Source organism: Leptonotus elevatus, chromosome 8 (assembly GCF_054856555.1).
Source record: "Leptonotus elevatus isolate MCC_2025b chromosome 8, RoL_Lele_1.0, whole genome shotgun sequence".
Taxonomy (NCBI): domain Eukaryota; kingdom Metazoa; phylum Chordata; class Actinopteri; order Syngnathiformes; family Syngnathidae; genus Leptonotus; species Leptonotus elevatus.
The window spans coordinates 15,922,166-15,949,989 of NC_141246.1; the positions used below are offsets into that span (position 1 = coordinate 15,922,166).

The 27,824-nt window shown below is 38.5% G+C and overlaps 1 protein-coding gene across 1 annotated transcript; it reads right to left on the reverse strand.

Moving 5' to 3' along the window:
* Positions 1 to 1,155: 1,155 nt before the first annotated feature.
* Positions 1,156 to 27,785, reverse strand: smc3 (structural maintenance of chromosomes 3). Its single transcript, XM_086082622.1, has 29 exons — positions 27,594 to 27,785; positions 27,098 to 27,173; positions 25,708 to 25,746; positions 25,558 to 25,625; positions 25,183 to 25,254; positions 24,163 to 24,242; positions 23,994 to 24,072; positions 23,725 to 23,842; positions 21,333 to 21,508; positions 21,062 to 21,142; positions 20,387 to 20,551; positions 19,292 to 19,413; positions 17,749 to 17,962; positions 17,094 to 17,197; positions 16,601 to 16,700; positions 15,604 to 15,764; positions 15,129 to 15,270; positions 14,396 to 14,546; positions 14,134 to 14,286; positions 10,619 to 10,770; positions 10,318 to 10,476; positions 9,287 to 9,394; positions 8,752 to 8,860; positions 6,508 to 6,755; positions 3,410 to 3,622; positions 3,150 to 3,338; positions 2,668 to 2,845; positions 2,465 to 2,571; positions 1,156 to 1,673 (listed from the first exon to the last, which is right to left on the reverse strand). The coding sequence occupies exons 1-29, from the start codon at positions 27,606 to 27,608 to the stop codon at positions 1,602 to 1,604; spliced, it is 3,651 nt and encodes a 1,216-aa protein (XP_085938748.1). The 5' UTR covers positions 27,609 to 27,785; the 3' UTR covers positions 1,156 to 1,601.
* Positions 27,786 to 27,824: the final 39 nt, after the last annotated feature.

The following is a 27,824-nucleotide window of genomic DNA, read 5'->3' on the forward strand; positions in this document are numbered from 1 at the left end:
TCTTCGGCCATAGCATAACATTCCGCTTCTTGTCTTCTTTGATTGCGACAAACTCATATAGCATTAACACAGTATTGCAATACATCGAAACATCCCCATCGAATCATTTGGCTGAATATGAGTAGAAATGTAAACTTCTGACATTGAAAAATGGTATTTAAAAAAACAAACAAACAACTACTACTATTCCAGCATTTGAAAAAAAACAAAAACGGTGTAAACCTCTGGTTGCAAATGTGTGTATTATACATTATTAGCCATTTGTTTCTCAGTTACAGTAACAAATAATGTCGAGCTTGTTTTGAAATGAGATCAGTGAGAATAAATAAAATAGGGTCAAGCAATCACAACTATTGTACAATTGATAACACTTTTTGTGTGTGCATATTTTACATAAAAAAACAATGTGATAAAAGAAGAAGAAAAGTTCTGTTTTCTGTTCTCTTCAAACGCATTTAGGAAGAAAGACAAGAACGTAGACATGTCCTAAAGGAAGTCTCAAAAGATTTTTAACTTCATTTAGTAGACTAGATGAGATTGAGTTTGTCATCATGCATGAAGATGGTTTGAACTCCAAATTGCACCACTTTTGGAGCACTAAAAGTTTCAATGGATCTGAACTGCGATCTGAAGTGTGAATGATGATTGTACCAACAATACTGTGACTAGAAAACAAATTGAAATGTATTCGTTCACGTGGGTTTTGGACATTTGAAAAGGTAAACTGCTGTCGAAGAGGTGCTACAAAAAAAAAAACATGCTGGCGTGCAGCATGCGGCCACGACAAGCAGCATAATCAGTGACAGCGCATCACTGCAACTGAGTCAGTAAACAAAACATACTGAAACAGTTGCTACAAATTAAAAGGTTAAATTTGGAAATGTGGACATTTTATGCAATTAATTCTGAATCTTTGCAAATAGTTGACCCAAAAAAGGGATTCATGTGCTCAGTAAATTTAGTCCAACTATTCCAGTGATGTGATACATTTTAAAATAATGTTTTACTTAATATGTCTATATTTTTTTCATTTTTATCAGAGTTGACATTTACTATTTGGCACTCTGTAAAAGCAACCACGTGCTACAGTAGAACAGTGCCATCTAATGGTAGAAGCAGGAGGCGCATGTTGAAAAAAAAATATCGAGGCTTTTTGCTTCTTTTTTTCCCAATTTATTACAAACAAAAGGAGCATAAAAGCTTTGCAAATTCAATCTAACAGGAGGATTCCGAGTTTAAATTCAATGAGGACATTTAAAAAATGGTATCATTGGTATGGTTTTGCATGAATTCCATTCATCACATGTATATAAATACTGTATACTAAAACTGAAAATTACACAAGATATCAACTATAGAAAAGAGCCACTAATTTCAAACATCTAATAACGAACAGTACGGTGGGACAAGTAGTTTGACAGGCTGGAACGGGTTTAAGTTACAGAAACATTTGTATTTAGCATTTCTGCATTACTTAACTCCAAATGTTCTTGTCATACAAATTCAGTCCAATCCGATTAAGAATCGCGGTGAACAGCTAAGAAGGTAACAGTGAACTTTGAACCTTAAGAACACAGAAGAAGCAGAGTAGGAGTTGACCATTAACCATGGGTGGTGTCATCCTCCACAAAGTCTTTGGCCTGCTCTGCTGTAATCACGTCAATGTGACTCACCTAGAGAAAAGAAAAACAAAACACAATTCACACCCATTAGGGACAAGATATTTCTTTTATAGTCCAAAACAAAGCAGTTTTGATTGTGGGGCACAAAATCTATTGACAGAGAACCAAGATTATGAGGGATGTGTGCGGCAGTCATCAAAATCTGAAATAATCGATGAGAAAGCGTGACAGTGATTACTCTTGTTTGCTTTCACAACCGCATGATGACGCTTGGCTCAACTGAATGTTGAATAATTCAGTGTGTAATATGGACATCAATGTGACACATATCGGTAAAAAGTCAATGAATATGAGAGGCCTTGACTGATTACAATCATCTTCATTACAAAGCAAATTTAAAATTATGTAATATCATATAATCCCCATTCATGACTGTTTATCTCGTGGTGCCTCTCAGACAAAGTGTTACAATCACTCCTGGCAGCAGAGGGCGCTGTTGCTATTGCTCAGAAGAAGCAATCGTTTTTTAATGAGAGAAAGAAGCTCACTGGGGATCTGCAAGTTAAGCACACCAAACCAAACATTTTTAAGGTCACTCCTATCAAATCTGTTCATCTCCTTCACCAAAAGGGACTCTGAAGACTGGGCAATATAGCCTGAATGGTATGTACTGTACAGAGCAGAAACATTTTCCCCAATAGGTCCAAGTGCAGAAATTCGAACCCCAAACCTCCAAACTGAGACAGATGCGCTAACCACTAAGTCACCAAGCCGCCGGCCTCAATTTTGCGAGGTCTACTTTGAGACTTTTTAAGGATCCACGGGCACCCTACCCAGCTCACCTTGTTTCTGAATTTGACTCCATAAAACTTGTCCGCAGACTCCAGCAGCTCAGGCCTGAAGGTTGTAGTGATGAACTGAGCATGGCCGGCCAACTCAACAATCATGTCTTCGTTGAATATGCAACGGAAATATGTTAACGTTACTATGTCATCCATGTTCATGGTACGTTCCCAATGTTTGTGTGAAATCGCCGCTCGTGTACCTGAGACAGCCTTCCTGTGCTGGGCGTCGAGGGCTTGGTCGATCTCGTCAAAAAGGTAGAAAGGGGCGGGGTCACACTTTTGGATGGCAAAGATCAGAGCCAGAGCCACCAGAGACTTCTGACCTCCAGATAACTGCTGCATTTCTCTCATCTCGCCCTGCTTGCCTGTGAAAGACACCTATACGCCGCAACACAGAAGCACAATACAAGACGGGATTACTCAAGTCAATAACCAATAGGGTAATTGATTCTAAATTGATTTGCTTGTGACAGCCCTATTTATCACTGCAAGTACATTTTGACATTGGCTTTAGCTAACATACAACACTGGCCAACTATTGATATATTGTACATAATGGGAAAAAAAGCTTATTCATAATCTTAAAAAAAACTCTTTCACAACTGTTACATAAAAATAAAATAAAAACCATTATTTGAGGTCAATCTGGAGAGAATGGATTACAAGAAGAGGAAGATCATACCCTGATCCCCACTCCGGTAAATTGATCCACAGAGGGGACGCTGCTCTGTGAGCCGGAGCCCCTTTCGCTGTCCGCGCCACCTTCTTCATCCTGGGACTGACTGCCTTCAGCGTCTCCCTTCTTCATCACCAGCGTAGCTTTGCCGCCAGGTACCAGCTTCTGGAACACTTCGCTGAAGTTCTTTGACACCTGCAGGGGCGAGATAAGACAAGGGTCAGATAACCAACTACAATGTTGAACTTATTTGAGGAGAACAGCACCTGTTTGAACGTGAGCTGGATGGCTTCGTACTTGCGCAGCTCCAAGACATTCATGAGCTCCATGATGGATTTGTAACCTCGGTCCAGTTCATCCTGACGCTTGATCAGTTTCTCCTTTTGCTCAGAGAAATTGACAAACTGATCCAAGGCCTTCTTGTTGACGTGACTGTACTTTTTCAGCTCCGTGTTGCACTGCTCCAGTTTACGGAACAACTGGTCAATGAAAAGAATAGAATGATCAGTTATCCCAAATTATCATGACAGTTTTTACTCCCTGAGCTACTACTGGGGTACTAGAAATTTTACAGATGAGTAAAAAAAATTGTGGGCTGTCAACAAACAATAGCGTGTTTATGAACTGAGATCATTACAGTCAGCGCACAGTTGAGGAAATACTACCACTAAACCTAAATACAATCCATGCGAAAGCAGTAGTAAAGTCATAATTATAGCAAATATTGCATGACAAACACTTCTAAGACATAATTATGAAACAATTCAATGGCGGTATCCGAATGTGCCTTCTTGTGTTACTTAATGACAAATTACTTATTTAGCGAACTAGTTTATCGTGCATGGTTCGAAACCTCGAAACCACGTATGTTAAGACGCAACACGCCAACTCTGTAGTAAAAGTCGTTAGACTCACAAATGACTTGGATTATGCAGGGGAGCAAATTTGGTATGTTGTAAGATGGCATGGTCAGATTCTATCATCTTCTGAAAACAAGTTTAGCTGCCTCAGTAAGATACGTGAGCTAAAAACACTCCCTAAACCCCGTGGACTATAAATTAATTGGAGTTACAGAGGCAACAGCGAGGAGCACTGTCCACCATCTCTGATCAACTTTTGCAATCAATGGCATCATTCTGCCCACGAGCGTGCTTCCACGGAGAAAGAGTTATTATGTGGGCTGTTTGATGAAGTGTGAGGCTATTCTCAGCATTGTCAAGGAAGGAAAACAGCACACGTACACACAAGAGCACATGCTTAGACATTTATGAAGTTGCAGCCAAGTGCACTCAGTCATAGTCGGAGCCCCCAGAGGTTAACGAGCTGAGCACCGACTCGCATCTGAGTCACTGCTGAGTGAGTGGGTGGGCGAAGGCACCAGGCCTCGTTCCCGAGGGGAGCTTCTGCTGTCTTTGCCGCATTAGACTTCAGCAGTTGTTCTTTTTTTTTTTTTTAATTGCCCGGTCACTCAATTGGAGCAGAAAAATCTACTTGGTCAAAGACTATTTTGAAAGGTTTGTTTGGCGTCTTACGGTGCTAATGAATACAAAGAAAGCAAACAAGAACGCGACATTCGGTGTGGGCCTATTAACAAATAAGGCTTCTTGTAAATATTGGAATCCAGTGCAGGACTAACAGAGTGGTAGAAAATAACCACAGTGAAAACTCACAATTTTAACTACCCATGCAACTTTAACAGTTTTGGATCAGATGCTTTAAAACTTCAGTACTGTATATGCTATCTCTCTCTGTTAGGGGTCAACAAGGTGCCTGTGGGCCTGTTCTAAAAATAGCTCACAAGTGATGTGTCATTGGGACTTCATAGCAATATTGCATAAGTGATCATTTGAAAAGGCAAACAGACACTTACAGAAACAAAGTGTTGAAAGTGCATATTGATATTAATCAGTTTCCTACCTTGTTAAATCATCGACAGTTATTGTGAGGAATCATTAACATGGTCGGTGTCTTCAAAGAAGAATCCACTTAATTCTTAATAAGATAATTAAAGGTAATTAGATTTTTTTTTTAGTGTGTATCAAACTAGTAGACTGCATTCAATCAGTACGTCTCAGTTTCAAAAAGGACAAGACTTCCCCCCCCAATCAGGGAAAGTCATATATGTCTGAAGTGAGATCAGTTAAAATTTTCAAAAGTACTCCTCTAATATACACCTCTAGCCCAGGAAAAAGATAAAATTACTTAAGAAGTTAGAGGCTAGCAGGTGAAGGCAATAAGTTGTTGGGGCTTACCCTGTTTTTGATCAGCTGTTGGGCTCTTAAAATGTATATTTATATTTTTGGCTATTTGTAGAGATGTGGTACTGTGGCACCGAAATGAAAATGTTTGGCCGAAACCCAAAATTAAAAATGCATGGCCGAAAACAGAAACACAGAGAAAAAAAAAATTCTATCATTGCATTTATTATAATTAATTACAATTATAATATTATTATAAAATATTTATTTAGCACTGGCATTTTAACAAAGCACAATATAAATTGAAATGTGCCCACACTGCTGACATGTTGGCTAATGGTACATTAAGCACCAAACAAGGGTTGAGCATTTTCTGGCGGTGCGATTGCACTTTATAGTTAATGTAGTTCACACAGGCGGGCACGGATGCATGCGGCGGGACAAGGTTTTCCATATATTACATTCACATATTATATTCACCAACGTTTAAAAATAAATAAATACATTTGTTCGCAACAGCTTATCGGCTTCGGGAACGAACTGCAAAGTCACACACAGCGTCCTGTACAGGTCTGTCGCCACCCGGAGATAGCGGTAAGTGTTACCGTGTTATAAATTGTTGATAGCAATAGTGCTAGCTAAAGTATTTAGCACGGCCACCGGGATGCCTGTGAAAAAGTGGAAGCGTTCGAGGTGCTCTTATAAAAAAAAAAGGGGGGAAGGCACTGCGGGAGAGTGGCTCACCTGTACTGCAGTACACGGCAGCTGTCTTTTTTCGACCCGCTTAAATGTTGTACACCAAGCGACGCCCCTCTTCTCCGATGTGCGCAATAACCCCGGGAGCTGCTGCGACCGGTGCAAACTCACACGGTGAAAAGCCAGCGAGAAGAAAAGGCGGACAGTGGACACTCACCCCTGCGTTCGCTGTTTAATTCAAACAGACGCTAGCTTGCAGCGTTTTCTTTTTTGCTTGCGTCACCACAACATCATATTTCGGCCATATTCTTTCGGCTTTCATTTTAATTCGACCGAAAATTTTCGGTGACCGAACATTCGGTGCATCACTAGTAATAAGCAATCAATAAGCAATGTTGTGTTTTTTTTTAATTGGTTAGGAAGACATTTCCTTGAAACGTTTTGAGAAAGTGAAGGCACGACGCTAATACCTGCTTAAGTGTGAGAGTCTGGTACTTTTCAAAAGCCTCTTGAGGTAGCGAGCCCAACTCCCGGATCTTCTTCATGCACTCCTCCTTCTTCTTGAGCAGCATGCTCTGCCGGTTGGTCATCTTCTCCAGCTCCTTGGTGTCATGGTTGATTGCATCGTTTTGTTCCTTCTCTATGTTCTTCCAGCGATCCATGCTCTTAATGTGGTCCTTGATCTCTGACTCCGTCTTGTCAACCAAGGTGTCCAGATCTAGGGGATGACGTATTCGTAGGGATGTAACGATAACGGCAATATTGTGATGTTGCGATATTAAAACTGCCACAGTATATCGTTGCTGTCATATCATATGATATTAAAAGCAGCACATCTGTTAAAAAAAGTCAGGTTGATTTCAATTTGTGCAGTTCCAACATCCTCTGGTGGCTAGTTTTTTAGTGCAGTTTAATTTTAACAAGGCATTTTTTGGCCTTTCTATGTTTAAAATCCACGCTAATGGTCTGATGAAGGGGCATGTAATATGCTTGTGAATAGAGTCAATATGCGGAGGAACACAATGTGTAGAAATATATTCTATTTTAAATGTGCCAAAGACGTATTTATACGTTTATTATCCTGGGGGGGGGGGGGGGTGTTAGACTAGAGCATACAGAAGGCTTAGATGCAGCCTCTCAACTGCAAAGAATGATTGAAGAAATTGTAGTTATTACACAAACAGCCAGCAGGTGGCAGCAGAGCATAGGGAAAAAGGATCATGTTGAAAAAATCCTGATTTACTCAGAATTCTAAATAGATTTGTGAATAATGATGAAACTTAGCTATATTCTAATGCTAATTGCTGCGAAAAGGGAAACAGATAGAAATATTATTTTTTTTCCTGATGGTAGGTTTCATGTTTTTATAGCACTAGAACACAATATTCTGCGGGCCTGGCAAAATCAGTCAAAATCCAGTAAAACAGCCGGGAGTGAAGGGGATTGTTTTAGTGAAAATGGCTGGGAGTGAATGAGTTAAATGTTATTAGAGATTGTAGGTTGTTCATATCCATTGCTGTAATTTTCAAAAGCACAATATTGTATGGTTTGTTTTAGTATGAGCTCATCTTTTTATAATATTGTGACCATTTTTTGTATCACCAACCTCCCTACAATATTGAGATAATTATCTCATTGTGATATTCATATCATGATATCGTATCGTGATTGAATTAGGGCTGGGCGATATAAAAATTATATCGATATATTTTAAAACGGGATATGGAATTAGACTATTTTGTCTATATCGATATAGTTTAAACTTGCCCTCTGATCCTTCTGCTGTGCTCTGTCAGTCTCACTGCACCGTATGGCCCCTGCCCCTCCTAGCGACCAGCTAGCAAGAACTCACCACACTCGCTACACTGAGAGGAGTGCGATAGACAAGTTCTAGCGAGGGGTGGAAGCAATACAAATACTTTTCAGCGTCTAAACAGTGCCACAAACTTAAGTATAAAGTGTGTGAAGCTGCATGCTACAGGAGCCCCAATCGTAAAACCGTCCACTAGTTAGGGTTTGTCATATTTTGTTCTTTTGTAATGATCCTTATTTGCATCTGTAGATTTGTCAGAAAGGGGAAGAAATTCTATAGTTTTATTTCAGTAAACCATTTATATTTAATTTTTATCGTGAATAGATCTCAGAAAAATATTGGCTGATAATAGTTTATAGGCTATTTATACTTAAGATATTTTTATTTAACTGTGCACCTTTTGCAGAGATTTAGTTTAAAAATAGTTATGCAGCATTTATATATACATTTTATTATTTGAACAACTGAGCATTTTCATGAACCAGGTGAAGAAACCCGTTTACTATTCATTCATTTGATTTAGCCACTATTTACTGAAATATCCGGTTTCAATAAAACTACTTGTGACATGTCATATTTGGCTTTGACTGAAAATTTTCTTGCGGGGAAAAAATATATCGGGATATATATCGTATATAGATATTAAGTCAAAATAAATCGGGATATGAGTTTTGGTCCATATTGCCCAGCCCTAGTTTGAATATCGTTACATCCCTACATATGAGTAGGTCTCAGTTTTGAGTATGAAATGTATATCATACTATTATAGATTTAAGGTTTAATAATTACTGTTTGGTTGGTTTTCTTAGTTTACAGAGTAAGACTAAGACAACAGTCACACTACTATGCACCTATCAACTGCATGTCGTATGCAGTTTTATGTACTGTAGCGTGACCATACCTTCTGATCGGGCCAGTGTCTCCTTGACACGTTTGTTGATGCCATCGAGCTCAGATGTTGTGGCTGTGAGTACAGTGCCTCCCTCGGTCTCTCGCAGCTCATTTAGCTCCTGTGTTTACAAATCAAAATAAGAGTCTTTGTCATACAAGTCCCTATTGTGCATTACATGAACATGCAAATGTATTCAAGTCCTTGCCCAGAACACATATTAACATGTATTTGGGTTGTACTGATCAAAAGTTATGAACACACAGGTTTAACACCTGGCATTTAAATGCATCTCTAGGAGCCACTTGAGACTGTGATCTGAATAACATGCAAATAAACAAAGTGGAGTGGGCCAAAATCCCTCCTGAGTCTGATGACAAGAAAAGTATGGAACATTTTAACTTGTCTTTTGTTAGGGGATTGAAATGCATATTTTACTCAATGAAATGTGAGCAAGGTCATAGAATTCAGCAGGAGATTAAATAATCCCCCCCCCCCCCCCCACCCCCACCCACCCCTGACACAGGACATTGAACGCACACCATACCTGCTCCACTTGATCAAGACGCTTCCTCAAATTCTCATTAAGGTACGTCTCCACTCGGGTCATGATGCCCTCCAACTTGATTCTCTCATTCAGCAATTGTCTGTTGTCCTGTGGGTGGCACAAAAAAACGGAATGCTATTTGTGCTGCTGGTCTTGATTTGATAACCGTGAAAGCAGCAACCCCATTTATTCACCCTAAATAAATACCATGGTAACATTCATTTGAATAAAATGCACATTATGTTACACAGAAGAAGTGTGCAAACTGCAGAAACAGCATGAAAGGCTCTGGGTTGTGTGGGTGAAGTTGTGTAACTCAAGTGGGGACAACTTGAGTTTATTCAGGTGAGAGCTGAAAGAGGATGATGACAGAAAAAAAAAAGATCACAGCAGCCTCCCACACACAGCTGCTGTCTGCTCCTTTTAAATGCACAAGCAACAGCAGGAATATGAAGAAGATGGCAAAATTAAGGCAACAACGGTGTTGCTTTTTATTTATTTTAGTCAGAAACAATTCTATTCTAGTAATGTTGCAAGCAGTCGACTATCTGTCTGGTAATAATAAACTAATCAGTCAGTTTAATTCCAGAATATGAATTGCCATGGACATCTTTTTACCCGAGTTTTTTTATTTTTATTTTTTTAGAACTGCATGGTGGTCGAGATAAATGGTCTTTCAGACCATATATGGCCTCCCAAAAACATGCCCACCTTCAATTTATTTGGTATAGATAATCACATAAGCAACTAGCTATAAATAGCACATGTGAGTAAATGAATAAATTCACCTTGATATACGTGCTTGCATAACAAACTTCAAGGTCTGACAGTTACAGCTCTGCCAAACCTGTGTTACTAACTGACATGCAGCACGCAAGTGGATAGTGATAAAAATCCACAAAATCAACCATCAGTTAAAATATTGCCCCTATTCAAACTCTTGTATAAAAAAAAGAAAATAAGAAATAAGGAGACAAGAATAAATCTTTCATAAAACAGAACTCCAGCACTCAACCTCATTTTCCCCTCACCTGTTGAAGCTGTCGGATCTCATCATTCAGGTCATCCACACGCCTCTGGTCCTCCAGGCTGAGCTGGGAGAGCAAATCTGTGCCTAACTCATCCTTCAGTGACTCCCTGGTGGACTCCATGGCATGAAGGCTGGCCTCCAGACTCTGAAGACTTCGTTGCTGTCAACAAAACACGAAATGATCAAGTTTTGACAAATGACCTTACCATTTTTACCGCGACAATGAAGCCTTGACTTTGGTATAAATGACCACAACTCCTGGTGATATACTATACATGCAATTTTAAGGTAATTTTGGTCACCTTTGGCATGAAAGTCTTCTCTGACTGCTGCCTCTTCTCTTTCAGCATTTTCATCTCTGACAGAATACTGTCACGAGACGCCTTAAACTTCCTCTGCTGTGTCTCAATCTGCTGCATCTGGTTCATCAGCTGGTCGATCTCATTGTTGATACGTGAAAGCACAAGTTAAGGAAGTCTCAATAGTAATATTGTGCAACATTGTGGAAAACATTTGAGAATTGATTGCCCTAAGGAAAAATTGTAAATGCCGGAAGGGACATAACACCCAATAAAGCTTGTAAACTGGGTTTTCACAGTAAATCTCTGCCATCAAAGATAACATTTTAGGGTAACTGAACATCCTCATCCAGGGTTCTAAAGTTGCTAGTACATAAATAACGTACATCTATCTACTTAAAAGAGTCCCCACTAAAACCACATCAGTTTTGTTGGTTCTGCTATTGTGATTGCACGAATACGAGTCATTCGGTAAATTATTTTATCAAGAATGCTAAGTTATTTTTGAAACAATTTACCATGTGTTTATGTCTTTTAAGACATTTCAAAGATTAATTTGATTGGCATTTTAATGCCAATTAAGGCCTTGCTTTTAAGTGTATGGATTCAATGCCTCTTAAGGCTTTTTAAGGGTCCACAGGAACCCTGTCATCTTAAAGCTAAATTAATGAACAGACCGCACTATTGATTGTCCATGACTTCTACACTCCACTGGGCTTCAGTGAACTCTATTAATGCAGGAAAATCAATAAGATGGTGGCTTAATTGATTTAATTATGTTCCAGGCTATGTAGGTTTGGTCCTTCGGTGAAAACGAAAGGTATGAAATGAATGTTGAACATGTGATGCTCACATAACATGTGATATTGAACAAATTCGAGACTAAAAATTGTAAAAGTGCTGAACCGACTGAGCATGACTTCTTTTACTTGTCTGTCTCAGCAAAATGAAGACAGACTGGACACTTAAATATAAGTGACGGGTGGACTGAATCAATGTAATCTCACAGTTAGACAAGGCAGAGGCGGAAAGACAGAAAACAGCAATGGGCTTTTAAATAATTGATGTCAACTGTGACTCACCACTGCGGTAGAGAAAGATGTGGTCACATGACTTGGTCATTGGTCCACTGCCTGCCTTCTCGCATATAGTTAACCAGTTTATAGTTAACTATGCACACATTACCTGATTCACAACAGATATGCCAACACGTATGACAAAGTACTGCGCAAGCAACACAAATCCTCTCTTTATTTTATTCTGACATGCATTCCAGCTCTGACAGCAGTGAGTCATTGTGGCTCGGTCCAATATGACCTACTATTTCCTAATCCTTCTTTACCTACCTCAGGCATCTTGCGACATCCCAGCTTTGTGATTCAGTACATAATCCAAATGTTAAACCATTCTTAAAATATAAAGTCAGATATATGTACGAGTCAGGGTAGAATTTACGTGCGCACAGAAAAAAACTACAAGTCTTTTCGGACATAAAGCATTGTTCCTCTATAAAGTGCACCAATCAATATTAAAACATAGTTGGCCATTTAATTTACAATCCAGGTTATTTTCCCATGGATGCAGTATTCTTAGATCACTTTACACTCTACCTTCCGCAACCCATTGATATTAGCTTTATATTTAAAGAACGCATTTACAAATAACCCAAATACAAACTCTAAATCTGTCTTTAGTAAAGATCATTTGGCACTAGTGTTCATTTTATCCTCCATTTCTAAATGTAGTCTCAGTTTTAGTCCCGCTTCATAGTTAGTCAACCTCATCCCATTTTTATTTACTCCATTTTTAGTCGACTATAAATCTAGCATTTTAGTTTTTATTTTAGTTCAAAAAACATTATTTTATTTGTCTAGTTTTAGTCAACAAAAACGGTCAACGTTTTAGTCAGGACAATCATTTAACCTCTGTATTTTTTTTGTCAGCAGATTATATGGAACATTTCGGATTTAAACTATTTCACATAAAAATGCCTCTCTTCTTTTTGATGAAAAACAACTTCACACACCATTACAATATATCAACATGTGGCTACTATTGCTCCATTCTATCAGCTAGTAAATTAGCCAGCAGTCGGATTAACATTATTGTTAGGATGTTATAGCTGTTGGATTAATGTTACATTATAACTACAATTTACTTTTTATTTTTTCAACCTTTCACCGTGAATGCTGTCGGTACACATCCTTCAAAAATAAAATTAATCAACCGTCTTCTCAAAGACTCGGACGAAGTAAGCAACCACTTGTTCCTGACAGTTGTTTCGCCGTTGCTCTCCACAAAGCAAATGAGCAGCTAGCTTCTCGAATTTCTGTGCATTTTCGTACTAGGGATGAATAGACTACTGTGGGGCCTTTAACAAAATCAAATAATTTGCGTCTCGTTTTTTTTTTTCATGAACTAAAATGACCATAGATTTTAGTCCAGTTTTTATTAAAGCGATGCAAGACTTATAACTCATTTTCCAGTAATGGATTAGTCATTGTGTACAAAGAGTAAAAGTGCAAATATTTCTGGCATTTTATTCCCTGAATTTTCTTTTAAACCGATTAAGTATCAAAATAAGAACATGCCATGGTGAACGCCATAATCCTGGTCACGTGATTGTGATGACGTATCCCTTGCGTAAACGACAGCCACCGTAGCTCATTTCAATGGGAGTTTGCTGATGTAATGGGCACGAAAAAGGCCGTCTTCTATTCCAATTACTGCGGCAATTCTGATCAGAGTAAAATCTTCAGAATGTCAGGTTTCATGTCATTCCGTGTGGGGGTGGGGCGGTGGCCTCTCCTAATGTGGGCAAAAGCTTGTAACTTGGCCTAGCAGAGTAAAAGTCACCCGAATATTTACAGTCCTGGTTAGGGGCCATCCACAAATTACATTTCCAGAGAGAACAATGTAAATGGTGACTTGACTGGTAATTTGAGCCTCGGTAACTAGTAGACGGTCCCCAACTTCAACTCGCTATGAGCTGGCCGGCTGAATGAGTCGGCCACTTTCATCCGGTTTTCCACTGGATACAAATCTTTTGCCGAGACCTCCATGGCTGTGCTTCTTTGCTATAAGGCATAATTTTACCTTTGATGTCTGCAATAATTACTCGTGAGTGTTTTTGTTATCATTAGCGACAATATCATATATGCATGACTGTCCAAAATGGCAGATACTGTACTTAATGCAAAAATATTCATAAAAAGTGCTATAAAATTATAAAAAAAATTCAGGTAAGAGTTGAAATTAACCATTTCACAGAATAGCTGGTTAGTTTTTCATAAGTGAAGCACCATTGTTGACAAAAATGCATACTGATTTAGTCCCAGTTATTGTTTCTTAATGAGGGTTTTAGTCCAGTTTAGTTTTAGTCCGGTGAAAAATGTGTGTTGACGAAATTATTTTTGTTTAGTTTTCATTGACGAAATGAACACTATTTTATGAACACTTCTTATTCCACAGACAGCTTGAAAATGCATTTCCAGAGCAGTGCAAATCAAAAAGGATATGTTCAATGTTCCTGCGCAGATTCTCATTAAGCTTGGCCTCCAGCTCACCCAGCTCCTCCTCAGCCTTCCTCATGTCCTTCTGCAGCTCCAGCCGAGACTTTCTGGTATCATAATAGCCTCCAGTCAAAGCTCCACGGTGGCTCACCTGGTCACCTACACCAGGTCGAACAGATGTTAAAACTCTTGACATGTTCAACTGATTTGCTTCCAATTTGGAACTGACCTCGTGGTTTCTATGACTGTGGAGTGTTTTTGACCGTACCTTCCAGAGTGATACAATCCATGGTGAAAGCTCTAGCCAGCTGTGTAGAAACCTCCATGCTACGACAAATCAAGGTCTTCCCAAATACGTGCTTAAACGCCTTGTCAAAGGTGTTGCTGTAGCGCAGCTTGCTGATCATCGGAATGGCATCCTGATGAAAGGTTGATACAAGGTTGTATAAACGCAGGAAAATACTACACATAGGCAGTCAAACACTATTTTATGACAGGATACTTATGAAAATAGAAAGATGAATTGATTTAAGACTGTTTTTATTTCAGAATGCTTTTTGGACAGGAATAGGTTTTTATGGTTATAAACCATCCATCTATTATCTGAACCGCTTATCTGGAATGGTTGTTCGCCTATGTGTGCCCTGCGATTGGCTGGCAACTAGTTTGGGGTGTAACCCGCCTACTGCCCGAAGACAGCTGGGACAGGCTCCAGCAACCAGCTTCATAAAATTAGATAATATTATGGCTGGGTTGAAATTCCACCTCTTAGGAAGCAAATGATATTAAATTAAATTAGAAGGAATCAAGACAGTGCCCTCAGCAACAGCCGGCAAAAACTGTTGAAATGTCATAGTTTTGCTTAGCATCAAATGGTGAATTTTTTTTTAACCACTTTTGTGATGTCCCCTTAAGGCCCCAGCACCAATCGTATTTGCCTATAATTGTTTAATGGGCGAACCGACTGTGTGAAACTAAACTATATGCGCACAAGTCCTTACGTTGGTCTCTGGGTAGGCGGTGTCCCTGACATCCAGCTTGCTGAGGGGCAGAAATGTGACTTCTCCAGGGAGATTCATCTTGTTGAACTCAGATAGTATTTTGGTGCTGACCTCATCTGTCTCCACAATGTGGTAGAACAGTCTGAAAATGAGAAAACAAAAAACAAAAACAAACACTTAAAAAATTTAATAAAAAAAGAAGACTGAAAACAAAACTGAACAAAAATCCATAGGTGCCTAACTGCAAGTATGCTCCACTGTAACACTATCTCGTTCTAGCTATTATTTGTGTCATAATTGACTTCTTAGTAAAGGAAAGAATACTTCTTGAGATGGGGACTTTTATTCTCTAACTCCATATGTTTCACTTTTAACCTCCAAATGGAGTGCCAGTGTTTGTTTGTTTGTTTGTTTTATAATGTAAGGAAATAGTTAAATTAATGAGGAAATGGTTAAATAAAACAACATGACACACCTGGTACCAGCAGTCACCTCCACACAGGTGTAAAAGGCAGGCTCACACTCAAAGTTATTCATAACGATGCCATGGTAACCATTGATCACATGCTGGTTAATGCCTTTGCGGCGGAAATGCTCAAGGACTTTGTTGATGCTGTCAATGCCATTCAGGATAGCCTGGAGGGAAGAAAACCCAATGTTAAATTAGGGCTGGGCGATATGGCCCAAAAATAAAATCTCGATTTTTACAGACATTCAGGACAATTACGATTTCAATATAATAAACCCAACAAACGTTTATTTAAAGGTTTAATTTATTTAAAAAATAATTCCTGTGCAAAATGTTCAGACAACAATAATGTATAATGATTCTAAATTAGTTTTGACATAAACTTAACATTCATAGTTTTTTCTTAAATGCCACAATTAAATAGTTGGTAGCTATTGTAAACATGTCTTGTAAAGCACCCATCCAGCACTCTGCCACAAAAACATTTGAAGGTAACACAACGTAAGAACAGCTTTTAATAATCCAAAAGACAAAATTATATTTCACGATTTAGATGACGATGTATCGAATTAATTTGATTTATTGCCCAGCTCTATGTTAAATACATTATTCATCATTGTTTAAAAAAAAAAAAAAAAAAAAAAAAAAAAAGGCCAAGAGCCCATCAAATGCTGAGGAAAGATGAGTCAGGAGTAACAGGAAGTGTATTCCTATGGCCTGATAAGACCACTTTCATGGTGCACAGGTGCAGTATTATACTCCTGAGCTGCGATTAATTTGCATGACTTAGTTAGCAGGACAAGTCTCTAACCAGTGAAGTCCAGAGTCACGAGGCTGATAAATGATACCGCGGCAAGCAGGGTTATAATAGCTTCGGGTTTATAGCTAGCTTTTAATTTATATCGGCTGTAACGGACGATCCCTCGCCACTAATAGTCAGTTAAATCAAAGTTCTACTGTATAACAAACGTCACTGTCAAGCTTACATCGGTGAGTGACAGACCTTGCCAGTGGCGGCTCTGAGGAGCTGCTGCTTCTTCTCCAGGTCCTCACGTTTGGCCGCCAATGCCTGCTGCTCTGCATTCTCCTCGCGCCACAGGTAGCTAGACACGTGCACAAGGACAAACAAGGACACACAAACATTTACACTCATGTCCCCAGATTCAAAATCATTGACCTTTTTTTGGGGACATTTAAGTTGTATTTATTGTCTGTATGAGTTTCCAGTTAAGCTGTTTTCATATTGAAGTGTTTTTGCTAATGCAGTCATTATGATGCCTTTGACCCACTGAACTAAAATGCATTACAGCAAAAGACATCACCTGGTTGAATCAATTTTGAAAACCAATGTGCATTTTACTTCATTAGAAAAGCTTTGTTTTGTCGTTTCATGTTTTTAAGTTGACTTTTTCATTGTTTTGCCTTGAGTGAGCAATATTAAATCCTCACTTTGTGATTTAAACTTTTAAGTGCCACAAGTCCAAAATTAATCTTACTTTCTTTCACTCTGCAGCTCATCTTTCCTGTTCTTCACTTCATAGTATTTTTTGTCCAACTCCTCAACACGGGTCTTCACCTCATTTAGATCTTGGTCCAGTTTCTAAAGAAAAAAAAAGGAAAAGTCAACTCAACTCAACTTTATAGAGCACAACCAACCATAAAAAACAACCATAGCTGCATAAAAAGTGCTGGACATGAACAAAACATTCTGCTCGAAAGCAGAGGAAAAAGAGAAACTTCCTTTTTGATCATGACAATGACCCAAAACACACATAAAAATAATATTGTAATTGAAAAAAAACCCAATGGCTTTAACATCGCATAATTTGGAGCAATTTTTGCGAAGAAGATTGGGCAAATATTGCCACATATAAAAATGTGTCACACTGATACACCTACCCCAAAACTATTCTGAGGGTGTGCAAACTTATGCAATCATGTTATATCTCCCACAGCAAAAGATTTGTTTGTTATTTCAATTGAGTTGGATAGGTCTTAGGTCAAATTAAAGGTGGAAAACATGATTTATATTGGTCTCTTTTTTACAACAACAACAAATTGCACAAGGGTGTCTAGACTTTTTATATCATCCACTGTATGTGTATGAAAAATAGAAACACACACTGTTATATATTAAAAATGATTCCTTACATTATACTGCTCTAGGTTCTTCTCTTTGTTGGTCTCAGTGTCCTCCAGATCTTTATTAATGGCAGCAATTTGCCTCTTCTTATCATTGATGGCCTGGTCCAGGGATTTCAGCTCTTTCTTGATCCATTTGTCCCTCTCCTCTTTGGAGGTGAACTGACTGCCACGGCCCTGCTTGGCGTACAGATCTGTCCTCTCCTGTGTAGCTTGTGCAAGTCTAAATGGAGATGAAAATGTTTCCATCATCTGTTATTTATGCTGATATATTTTATATAAGTATTCAGAGATCATTTCCAGCATTTTAGATATGGATTTATATTTGTTTAGAGTTTAACTATAACAATGTATGCAATAAAGGTGAGACCGGGTTTCATTTATAATGGTCCATAACCATGGAAATTAAGTCCAGTAAGCATTCACACATTTTTACAGTCCTTTGAAGCAGACTGATTATCTTTTGTGTTGAATCAAAAAACAAAAGCAAAAAAGTTTTTACTTTTTTTCTGACATTTTACTGACCAAACTAGTAACTGAATCAAGTTATATGAAAATTTGAAACACAATCTGCTTCTTCCTCTGGTCGTTGTATCAGTGGAGGCTGGCTTCTGTGGATCTCACTCTGCTTCACCTATCCTTCCTTCCTTCCTTTCCTCAGTCTCTCCTTTGGTCTCCCTAATTGGTTGGAATTTAGATGTTTCTGGGGTTGGTGAAAGACTTCTTTTCTTTGATCCTTCATCGGGTCTCCTGACAACCTCACGACGCTAGCTGGATTCTGAAGTATTCGGTTTAGGTGAACGGTATGGGATTTTTAATAGGTTTTAGGTGAACTAATGAGTACACTCACACACACGCACACACACATACAAAAGAAAAAAGAAAGAGCAATGATGATGACATGTCAAATCGGTAAAATTACAGAATGAACAATACTGAGCTCTCCATGAAAAAAAAGAAGGAATTAAAAAAATAATAATAATAATTAGCCGTCTGCGTGGCTAAATTACTAATATCACTTCCACAAATGTCATCTTTATAATTCATGTTTCAAGTGGGATTAAATGAAAGTCTAATATAATTTGATATATATATATATATTTATATACTAATATTTGCAAAATAAATATACTTTGCCGATTCACGTACGTCTCCCGAGCCGTGCGACCTCGCAGATGCGTCAAGCATAAATCATGCTTAATACCCCCGCCCGCGCGGAGCGCATATTGGACTTTAGAGGACATCGAGGTCGGATATATGAGACTTGGCCGTTCATACTGCGGTTGCATTGCAAAAATTCGGATACGTATCCGATCTAGGACCACATATGAAAGTGACCCAGGTCAGATATGGAAAAAATCTGAATTGAGCCGTTCAGACTGACATAAAAAAAAAGTCAGATACAGGTCGCATTTGAGAAAAAAAATCCGATATGGGTCACATTTGCCTGCAGTGTGAACTTAGCTTTAGAATTAGAAGACTGACTCATGAAATGAGGCCTGTTCCCCAGTTGCTCAGGGAACTTGCGGTGTGGTGAATGAGTCATCCCTACCTGGAGATGCCGCGCTCCTCCTTTTCTTTCACCATATTGAATTTGGGCTCTGTCTCCTGCAGCTCCTTTTGTTTCTCCTCAATTTTCTCCAGCAACTTCTGACGCTCTTTCAGTAGACGTTTCTTTAATGAATAAAACAGGTTTTTCAATTCCCCAAGCTTGCGTCTTCATATTTAAAGATTTATAACAAAAAAACAAAAAAAATCTACTGTGCTAGGTTGGATTTCTTTAGCCAAAACAAACTAGGCTTAATTTACATAATAAAAAGAAAAACACAAAAACAATTTGTAACTATGCCAACAAATAGCTACCTACTGGCTATCTGTAAGTATAGGAAGCACTGTGTATCACTGTGTTAACAGTACCTAATGATTATGTATTAGAGATATAGGACAAGCAACTCACAACAAGGTTGCTACAATGCACTGTGATTGCAAATACATTGCCAATAGGTTTTGGATATTGTATGTGCTATAGTGCATATTATACAGTATAAGCAGACAGAGTTTGCTATTCATACACAAAGCTGAAAACAACACAATAATGGATCTATAAAAAATATAAATAAATTACTGATATACGTGTCCAGTTGGCCAACGCTACAGAAGCATTGCCAGCAGCCAGAAGGCGTTACTTTTTTATTTTGCTCCAGTAACATTTGGCTGATGCTGAGCCACCACCAACCAGCATTCTGCCTGGGACCCATCATGGCCGTCACAAAGACTGAGCCAATAAAGCTGTTATTTATGATGATCTTCATACACACACACGTGCTCACAAATATGAGGCCATACTGAGAATGAGTCATACCAGCCCTGCACACAAACCAATGCCAGTAAAGATTTGCAGTGGGATTTATGCATGCTGCTGCTTCCTCTTCTTCAATCACAAGCTTAGTTATTAGGAAATAAAACTCAATAATTCATTATTACCATACAGGGTTAAAAGTTAGATTAAATTACACCTTTGCAACTTACTTTAAAAGAATAATTGTGCACGTGATAGCAGTGACAGTAGGGGGGATACATGCAGTGATACAGAGGAAGGCAAAGTGTCGCTGGTAAGCAGAGTGACGCAGATGGGAGGCTTCCATACCCTCTGTTCACTGTTGCCTGCCAGCTCATCCTGCAGGTCCTTGGTTTTCAGCTCTAGTTTGGTCCTCTGCTTAATCTGTTCCTGGCGCTCGGCCGAAAGTTGCTCCCTCTCCTCCTTCATGGCAGAGATCTTGGATTTCAATTCTCGCACAACTCGCTCCGTCTCCTATATGAAGGCAGGAAAGAAAAAGGCGATTTGATTCATTCACGAGAGCAACTTCTGTTTATTTCTCCTGAAAGGATTACATTACTTTATTTATTTATTTATTTGGCATACAAACTGTCAGAACTGCGTAGGTTCTTTGATCTCCTCTTGTGTGTTTATTATTAGGGCAACCAGTCAATTTTTTTTGTGTACTACTTAGGACAATGTAACAGCGATCACAATAAAGCCTTTGTTATCAGTGCATCACCAGCCGGTTGTAGGAGTGTGAATATTAGCGACTTCAGCCAAGTTTCCAACAAACACTCAAATTTGGTGTAAAAAGTTGCATGTATCAAAATAACCTTTTGTTACCTTTCCATTTTAGTAACCACTGCTGTGGTATTACAGATGGCACCTAAACATCAAATGAAGCTTTTCTTAAAATGTACTTGTCTACATTTTACTTCCTGTGTTTTATTTTTTATTGCAATATTTTACTCATTTTTAGGTAGTTTATTTTGATGTTCTTACCTCAACTTTATCTCTGGCATCTTGCTGAGCGTCACGTAACTGTCGGGATTTGTCTCCACAGGTTTCTCTCTTGGAAGACAGCTGAAAAAATATACACCCAAAAAATAAGTGACTAATCAACACAAGAGAATCTGTGACATAAATGCCACCGTTTTATATTACAATGACTACACTTATTACTACTTACACAATTAGTTGCACAATGGTGTGAAGTATTTTAGCAAACACACCTTTACAAACAAAGCCATTCAGTGTGCTTTGGGCACATTACCTCATCCAATCTGGCACGCGTTTCATTGAGCTCCTGGTTGTAGATGGTGTACTCAAGAGCTCTTCTCATCTTGTCCCATTTCTGGTACTGAGCCAGCTCCTCTTTCTCATCCTCCAGAGTGTGCAGACGCTCCTCAATATACTTCAACAGCTCATTGATCTTCTCCCTTTTCCCCTCTAATGAACACATGCATCATTATTAATTATTATCATTGTTATTATATTACTTGGTTATAATACACACTAAATGAATTGTATTGTTTAATATCCAGGTTAAAGCACAATAGAACATCAAGCCAACCCAAAATAAATGATTGAAATTAGGGATGCTATTTTCAACCGATACCAATAAACCAATAATTTATAAAGTGCCAGTGTCGATAAACGATAAGTAAGCCGATAATTGTTTGCAAAATTAACTTAAATACAGATATACTTTCGAATCCCACTATAAGTCTAAGATGTACAAATACTTTGAAACACTGTGTAAAGCACTATGAAGCTAAATTGTATTGATATCTCTGATTCAAAGACAACCAGTAACTCATTTTGAGTTTGCCAAAACAAAAGTCGTGTTTTAAAAAAAGAAACAAAAAACTGCGAGGGTAACATTTACACAATAAATAAAGTGTGCATTATGACATCACAAATATGCAACACTACCATAGGAGAGAGGAAGGGTTGAGGAGTTGGGCACAACCACAACAGATGGACCACAAGGCATGTCTATTATTATCGGCTGATTTCTTTATTATCTGGTTTATCTGTATGATAGCAAATTGGTCGATAATTGCCCATAATTATCATCCAATTTCTTTATCTGGTTTGTCTGTATGACGGCAAACTGGTCGATAATTGACGATAATTATCGTCCAATTTCTTTATTATACGGCTTATCTGTATGACGTCAAATTGGTCGGTAATTGCCGCTAATTATTGGCCACCAATATTGTAGTGCATCCCTAATTGAAATATTCTATTATGCAGCTGGTGGCAGCTTGTTTTGCAACATTGAAAGATCTGATGATGGTCTGTCATTACTTGTACATGATTTGGGTATAATATGAGTAGATAAAAGTAGGGTTGGCTTTACATCGCATCTTCATACTCCAAGCTGTGGCTAGAAAACCTTAGACCTCAACGTGACAGAAATATCCTTCTTTGCAATACCGTAGGGGTGGGCGATATGACGATATTAGCTCGTGTGACGAAATGCAGGGCTCACAATCTGTCCTTTCTGTGGACTAGTCTGATCGTAAACGTAAAGCATTTTAGCAAAATTTGACCGTCAGCTCATTTTCTGCAACTGACTGAAAAAGACAGCCATGCAGCCTGCCCCTATTTGACAGCCAATCAGTGTGGTTAAGTAGCGCACTCAATCATGATAAAATTGAAATCGTGATTTTATCATTTAAAAATCGTGATATTCAATTTTTGCAAGATCGCCCAGCCCTACTATACCGCTTGTCATAATAAGATGGAGCCCATCCCAGCTGACTTTGGGTTACAGCAGGATTTTTTCCTGACTCAAATTGAGAGGTGGTATCATCCTGACTATGATGGGTGACTACCTATACCAGGTATCGGTGCCAATACCAGTCTTATTTTAAGGTATCGGTACTCACGGTGGTGACCGATACTATTATCGGCCGCCCTCCTGTGGCCGTTTTACGATTAGGGACAAGAAATTATATGGATATAAAGTTGCCATTAACTTCATGCAATTTTAAGGAGAAATAATATATTGGGATATATAGGTCTTTCTTTAAAATCATCGGTCTTTTGGTGGAGAGTTGTATTTACTAGTGGTATCGATATTTGGTATTAGTAGCATATTGGTCGGGAAAAAAGTGGCATTGAACGTCCATCATCCTGACCATGCGCCATGACTTGTATGTATTCTGTAAATTCAACTGACTCGCTTTCATTTTTTACAGGCAACATATACTAATTCCATGTTACAATAATAAGAATAATAGTTCCACTAAGAATATGACTTTTATCACGTTAAAGCATTCATTCATTATCAGTCACTCAGGCTGGAGGTAGTGAGCAAATACGGTAGAGGTGGCCGGGACTGGTCATCAGTCAATAGCAGGGCGCAAAGAGATAATCAACCATTCACACTCACATTTACACCTATGGAATTTAGCATCCTTAACCTATAGTGCATGTTTTTTGGAATGTGGGAGGAATTCTAGAGCAGTAGGCAGGTAGCCATAAGGAACCCACATACGGATGAAGAGAACATGCAAATCAACACAGGACGAAACCAAATTTGTGACTCAAAAACCTGAAACTCAGAACTGAGATGCAGACATTCTAACCACTAGATGTGTCTGTTGTCTATATTAGGGAACATGTATTATAAAATAAAATGACTTAGAACACACCTGTTTCCTTCATGAGCGAAATACTCTCTTCTTTACGTTCATCATACACTCTTGTACCTGCCACCTCCCTCAGCAGCTTCAGACGCTGAGAGTCAGGTGCTGTGGCCATTTGGTTGATCTGCATCAAACATTGAAATAATTACGCATTCCCTATCCTTACAATATAATATCTCACTATGATGACAAATCAATGTAGCTTCAACATGATATTGGAAAGCATTTAGGACGTTTTGAGCAAGTTGGAGATCAAACCATCACTTCTTTCTCACCTTGCCCTGCTTGACAATATAGTACGGGTTACAGCGGGAGAAGCCGGCACTTTCCAGAAGATTCATGACGTCATTCTTACTGCACCAATCACAAACACCACCAAACATGTGATCACATGAATTCAGTGTGGCCAATATTTCCTGTGATAACAGGGACACAAACACTTACGTCACCATCTTCTTGTCCAAGAAATACTGGTCCTTCTTTGCACCGATGACGCGACGAAGGGAGACTTCCTCTTTGTCAATCTGGAGGGAGACACAATCACAATTAGCTGTTCATCTCACCTTTGATATCCATTCGTTGGCAAAAGCACATTCATGCCAAAATGATTTAACAATGTAGTGCTTTCATGGTCTAATGTGCAGTAGGCAGAAAACAATTTAAAAAAAAACTGTTTGTTACTATGTACAGGGTTACGCTTATATGTGTCATGTTATTAAATGTGTTTATATGAGTTACTATAATTGCACTTTTACAATAAAATAGGTAATATTTTACTGTTAAAGCTACTTTTAGTGAGTAGTACAGTATGTGTGAAGCCTGACTTATGTACAGTACTGTATTTAGCCCAGAAATATTAATAAACAGAGACAATACTGTAAAGAACAGTACAACCCAAACTAAAGATTTACCGATTATCGGGCGGGCCAATTATCGGTGCCAATATTCGACATTTTGATGAACACTGGATGCCATTTAAAAAAAATCTGACAGATAAAACATCAATTTAAAACTGCGGTACCCTCAGGGAATTATTTATGTCGATTTCCAATTCACTATTTAAGAGATGCGATGAACCTAGGAACTCTCTTTTCTTTTCGGTATCGACTTGTTTTAAGTTTTCATTTAACTTTTTAAGGCATGCTGATGACCGTGGGAACTCCCTGAACTTTTTGTTAGAATTTTTAAAACAAAGATAACTATTGCCCAATATAAAATTTTTTTTTACTGTAATTCTCAATATTAATTAATTAAAAACTTACATATTCACTAATGAAGTAAAAATGTATTATTAATTTCTAACTTGGGTAATGACCTTGTTCATGAAAACTTTGCCTCCAACAGCGTGCAGTACATTTCGAGGTTACAATACAGGGAATATATGCACTGTACTGGCAAAAGTAACAAAATCATCAACAACAGTGTTTATCTAGGTGATAACTACACATGTGACCTCAGTCTTACCGGCAGCCGGTTATCAGAGTTGTCAAATATAATTTCCACAAATGCAGAAATGACTCGAGGACCAGTTCCTTCCTAGAAAAAAAACAGGAGAGGAAAATTTATGTTTGCATGACTACTAAAGTTAATCTTACTTGCAGTTAATGCTATTTTATTTATTTATTTATTTAACTCCAAGAGACCATCCCACAATTTAGAGGGAGCAGCCCATTAATAAATTTTCAATATAGACGGCAAACTGGAACAATCATCAGTGGCAGAGCTATATTGTAGACAGTGGTGGTCAAGCGTTGAGACAGCCTGGCGGGCCTACTTCAGAATGCCAGGGCCGTTTTTTTGTGTGTGCGCCAGTCCAGCCCTGCTTGTGTAGATACGTACATGGAGCAAGGCCAGGCGCTGCTCAGGTCGGAGGTGGCTGAACTCATCACTGAGCACAAACTGAATGGCTGAGGGGGAGAGAAATAAACAATGAACCCCAGCTCTTACAAGATCATGGATGGAAGCTGTTATTCTAAGTGGCCCACTTACCATAGAAAAAGTTACTTTTTCCTGATCCATTTCGCCCAACTGTGAACGAAAGGGGGAAAAAAATCAAATAAACCCGTATTTGCCATTAGCACATCAGTGTGTCATGAGATCATCAGGTGTGCCGCGGGAAACTATCCACATTCACTTCATTGGTCTAAAACTGTTATCTTCTAAAAAAAATAAAAAATTGTAATCTTTGTTCATCTAGCTAGGTCAGTGATTTATGGTGCCAGGGACAATATTAATACATCAATATATAATGTTTATTCAATTGTTCCGATGTTAAATATGTGCCTTGACTAGGGCTGCCAAGACGACTACTCACGACGACGGCAACGATCAAAACCATCGAGAATTATTATTAATAGTTGACAAGTGGTTTATTTAGGTATTTACTTATTTGGCGCTCTGTTTTTGTCAAAAACTGCCTCCGCTCTCACTTCTCCCGGGGCTGGATGTCATGTCTGTGACGCACATGTGCAGTAGTGTTCATCCGGGTCTTCCGCGATGGAAAGAAAAGCAGTATGGGTAGTGTAGTGTCGTGGCTAATCCGTGTTAGCAACAGAACCTGAAACTTCAGGCGCATCTCAAACGCACAACGGCAGTGATAAAGCAGCATTTAAAAAGCGAGCATGTTGTGGCTGGTGCCCAATAATATTTCTGGATATTTTCCTAATTTTACTTATCTGATTTCATTACCTTTTAGAGCTACTTTAAAAAAGACTTAGTCCCCAAGAAGAAGGAGATATTATAGATGCATAGTATTAGTGCTACTCTGCATATTTGTTGGTTTAATTTTAATATACACTAAAGATTCACAGCAAAAAAAATCTAAAGCCACAACATCACCGTCAATTTATGTCAGAAATTATAATACAACCTGCAAAATCTAATCAGAGTTCAATGTACTATAATCTTAATTGTCTTCATTATTAATTTAATACATACTTTTAAAGAATTAAAAATGTAAAGTAATGATGGTTTTAAAAAGAGCAGCCGTTTTTCGGTGCAATATGCTTCTATATACATATTGTCGCTGTCCTGTGTCCATTTTTGTCATTTTACAAATAAAAATACATTTATGGGATGAAACTGAATGCAGAGATCCCAAAAAATGTAAACAAATATAAATATAAATAAATAATAAGGACATTAATGTTTTTCACAGGACAGCGAAGATATGTTCTGATTAGTCGACTAATCGCGACTACTGTTGGTGATTAGTCAACTAGCAAAATAATCGTTTGTGGCAACCCTAGCCTTGACCGAATAAATGTTAGGAAAGACTGTTCCACTATGAGGAATCGTGAATGTCATCATCCAAATAACAACCCAAGTGTCTGTCCAAAATAAAATACTGTATAATAAAGGTCAATGATCCAATACCCACCAATGACATTGTGCTTGGAACTAAACGGGTCTACCACAGTCTGGTCCCGGTAACTTCGGAACCCCTGGATGATAACCTGCAAAGAACCATGGGCGGTCAATGCATCTACATGAGAAGGCACCAAATAGTCTAAATGAATTGCTTTCATAACAATATAAATGGGCCAGATAACAAATATCGTGGCCACGTAGAAAGCTGTAATCGAAAAGTAGGCTTTTATTTAAGGTTTGAATATTCGGCTAGCTTACGCCTAGCGTCCTCAAAAGGGGGCGGGCAATTCGAGGCAGGACCTTCTATGCAGTTTTGGTTAACCTCGGCGTGGTGGCCATTTATTTAACTTTCTATCTGAACTTTGTTACCGAAATGAAACAACTAGATTTTGCACTAAAACTGCGTATTCGTATCAGCGTTCATTCAGCAAAGTACCAGTGCTACTGCTAATCCATTCGGCCCAGTAAAAGCAAGCAACAGGGACACACTCGTGTCGCTGGCTTACCTGTTTGATGTACATGTTCGTCTATTTCGGGCGTCTCCTTGTCTGAATCAGGAGGTAACCGATTAGCTCCACGTAAATGGAGATGGAATGAAAGTAAAAGCCCACACTTGTTCAAAAATTATAGTTTCTGCATTTAAAATTGGTGAGCTACTCCGCAGTGGAGGAAAACATGGAAAATGGCGTCGGGGGCGGGATAAAATGGATCATACTAAAATGTAAAAACAGGGTGAT

What these genes read in the sequence shown, in the direction of transcription:
- smc3 (XM_086082622.1), bottom strand. An exon ending in AGAACCTAGAGCAGTATAAT is followed by an intron (nt 17,198 to 17,748) that starts GTAAGGAATCAT and finishes TTTTTTCTTTAG; the next exon opens with AAACTGGACCAAGATCTAAA. An exon ending in CCGCCTACCCAGAGACCAAC is followed by an intron (nt 14,547 to 15,128) that starts GTAAGGACTTGT and finishes ACCTTTCATCAG; the next exon opens with GATGCCATTCCGATGATCAG.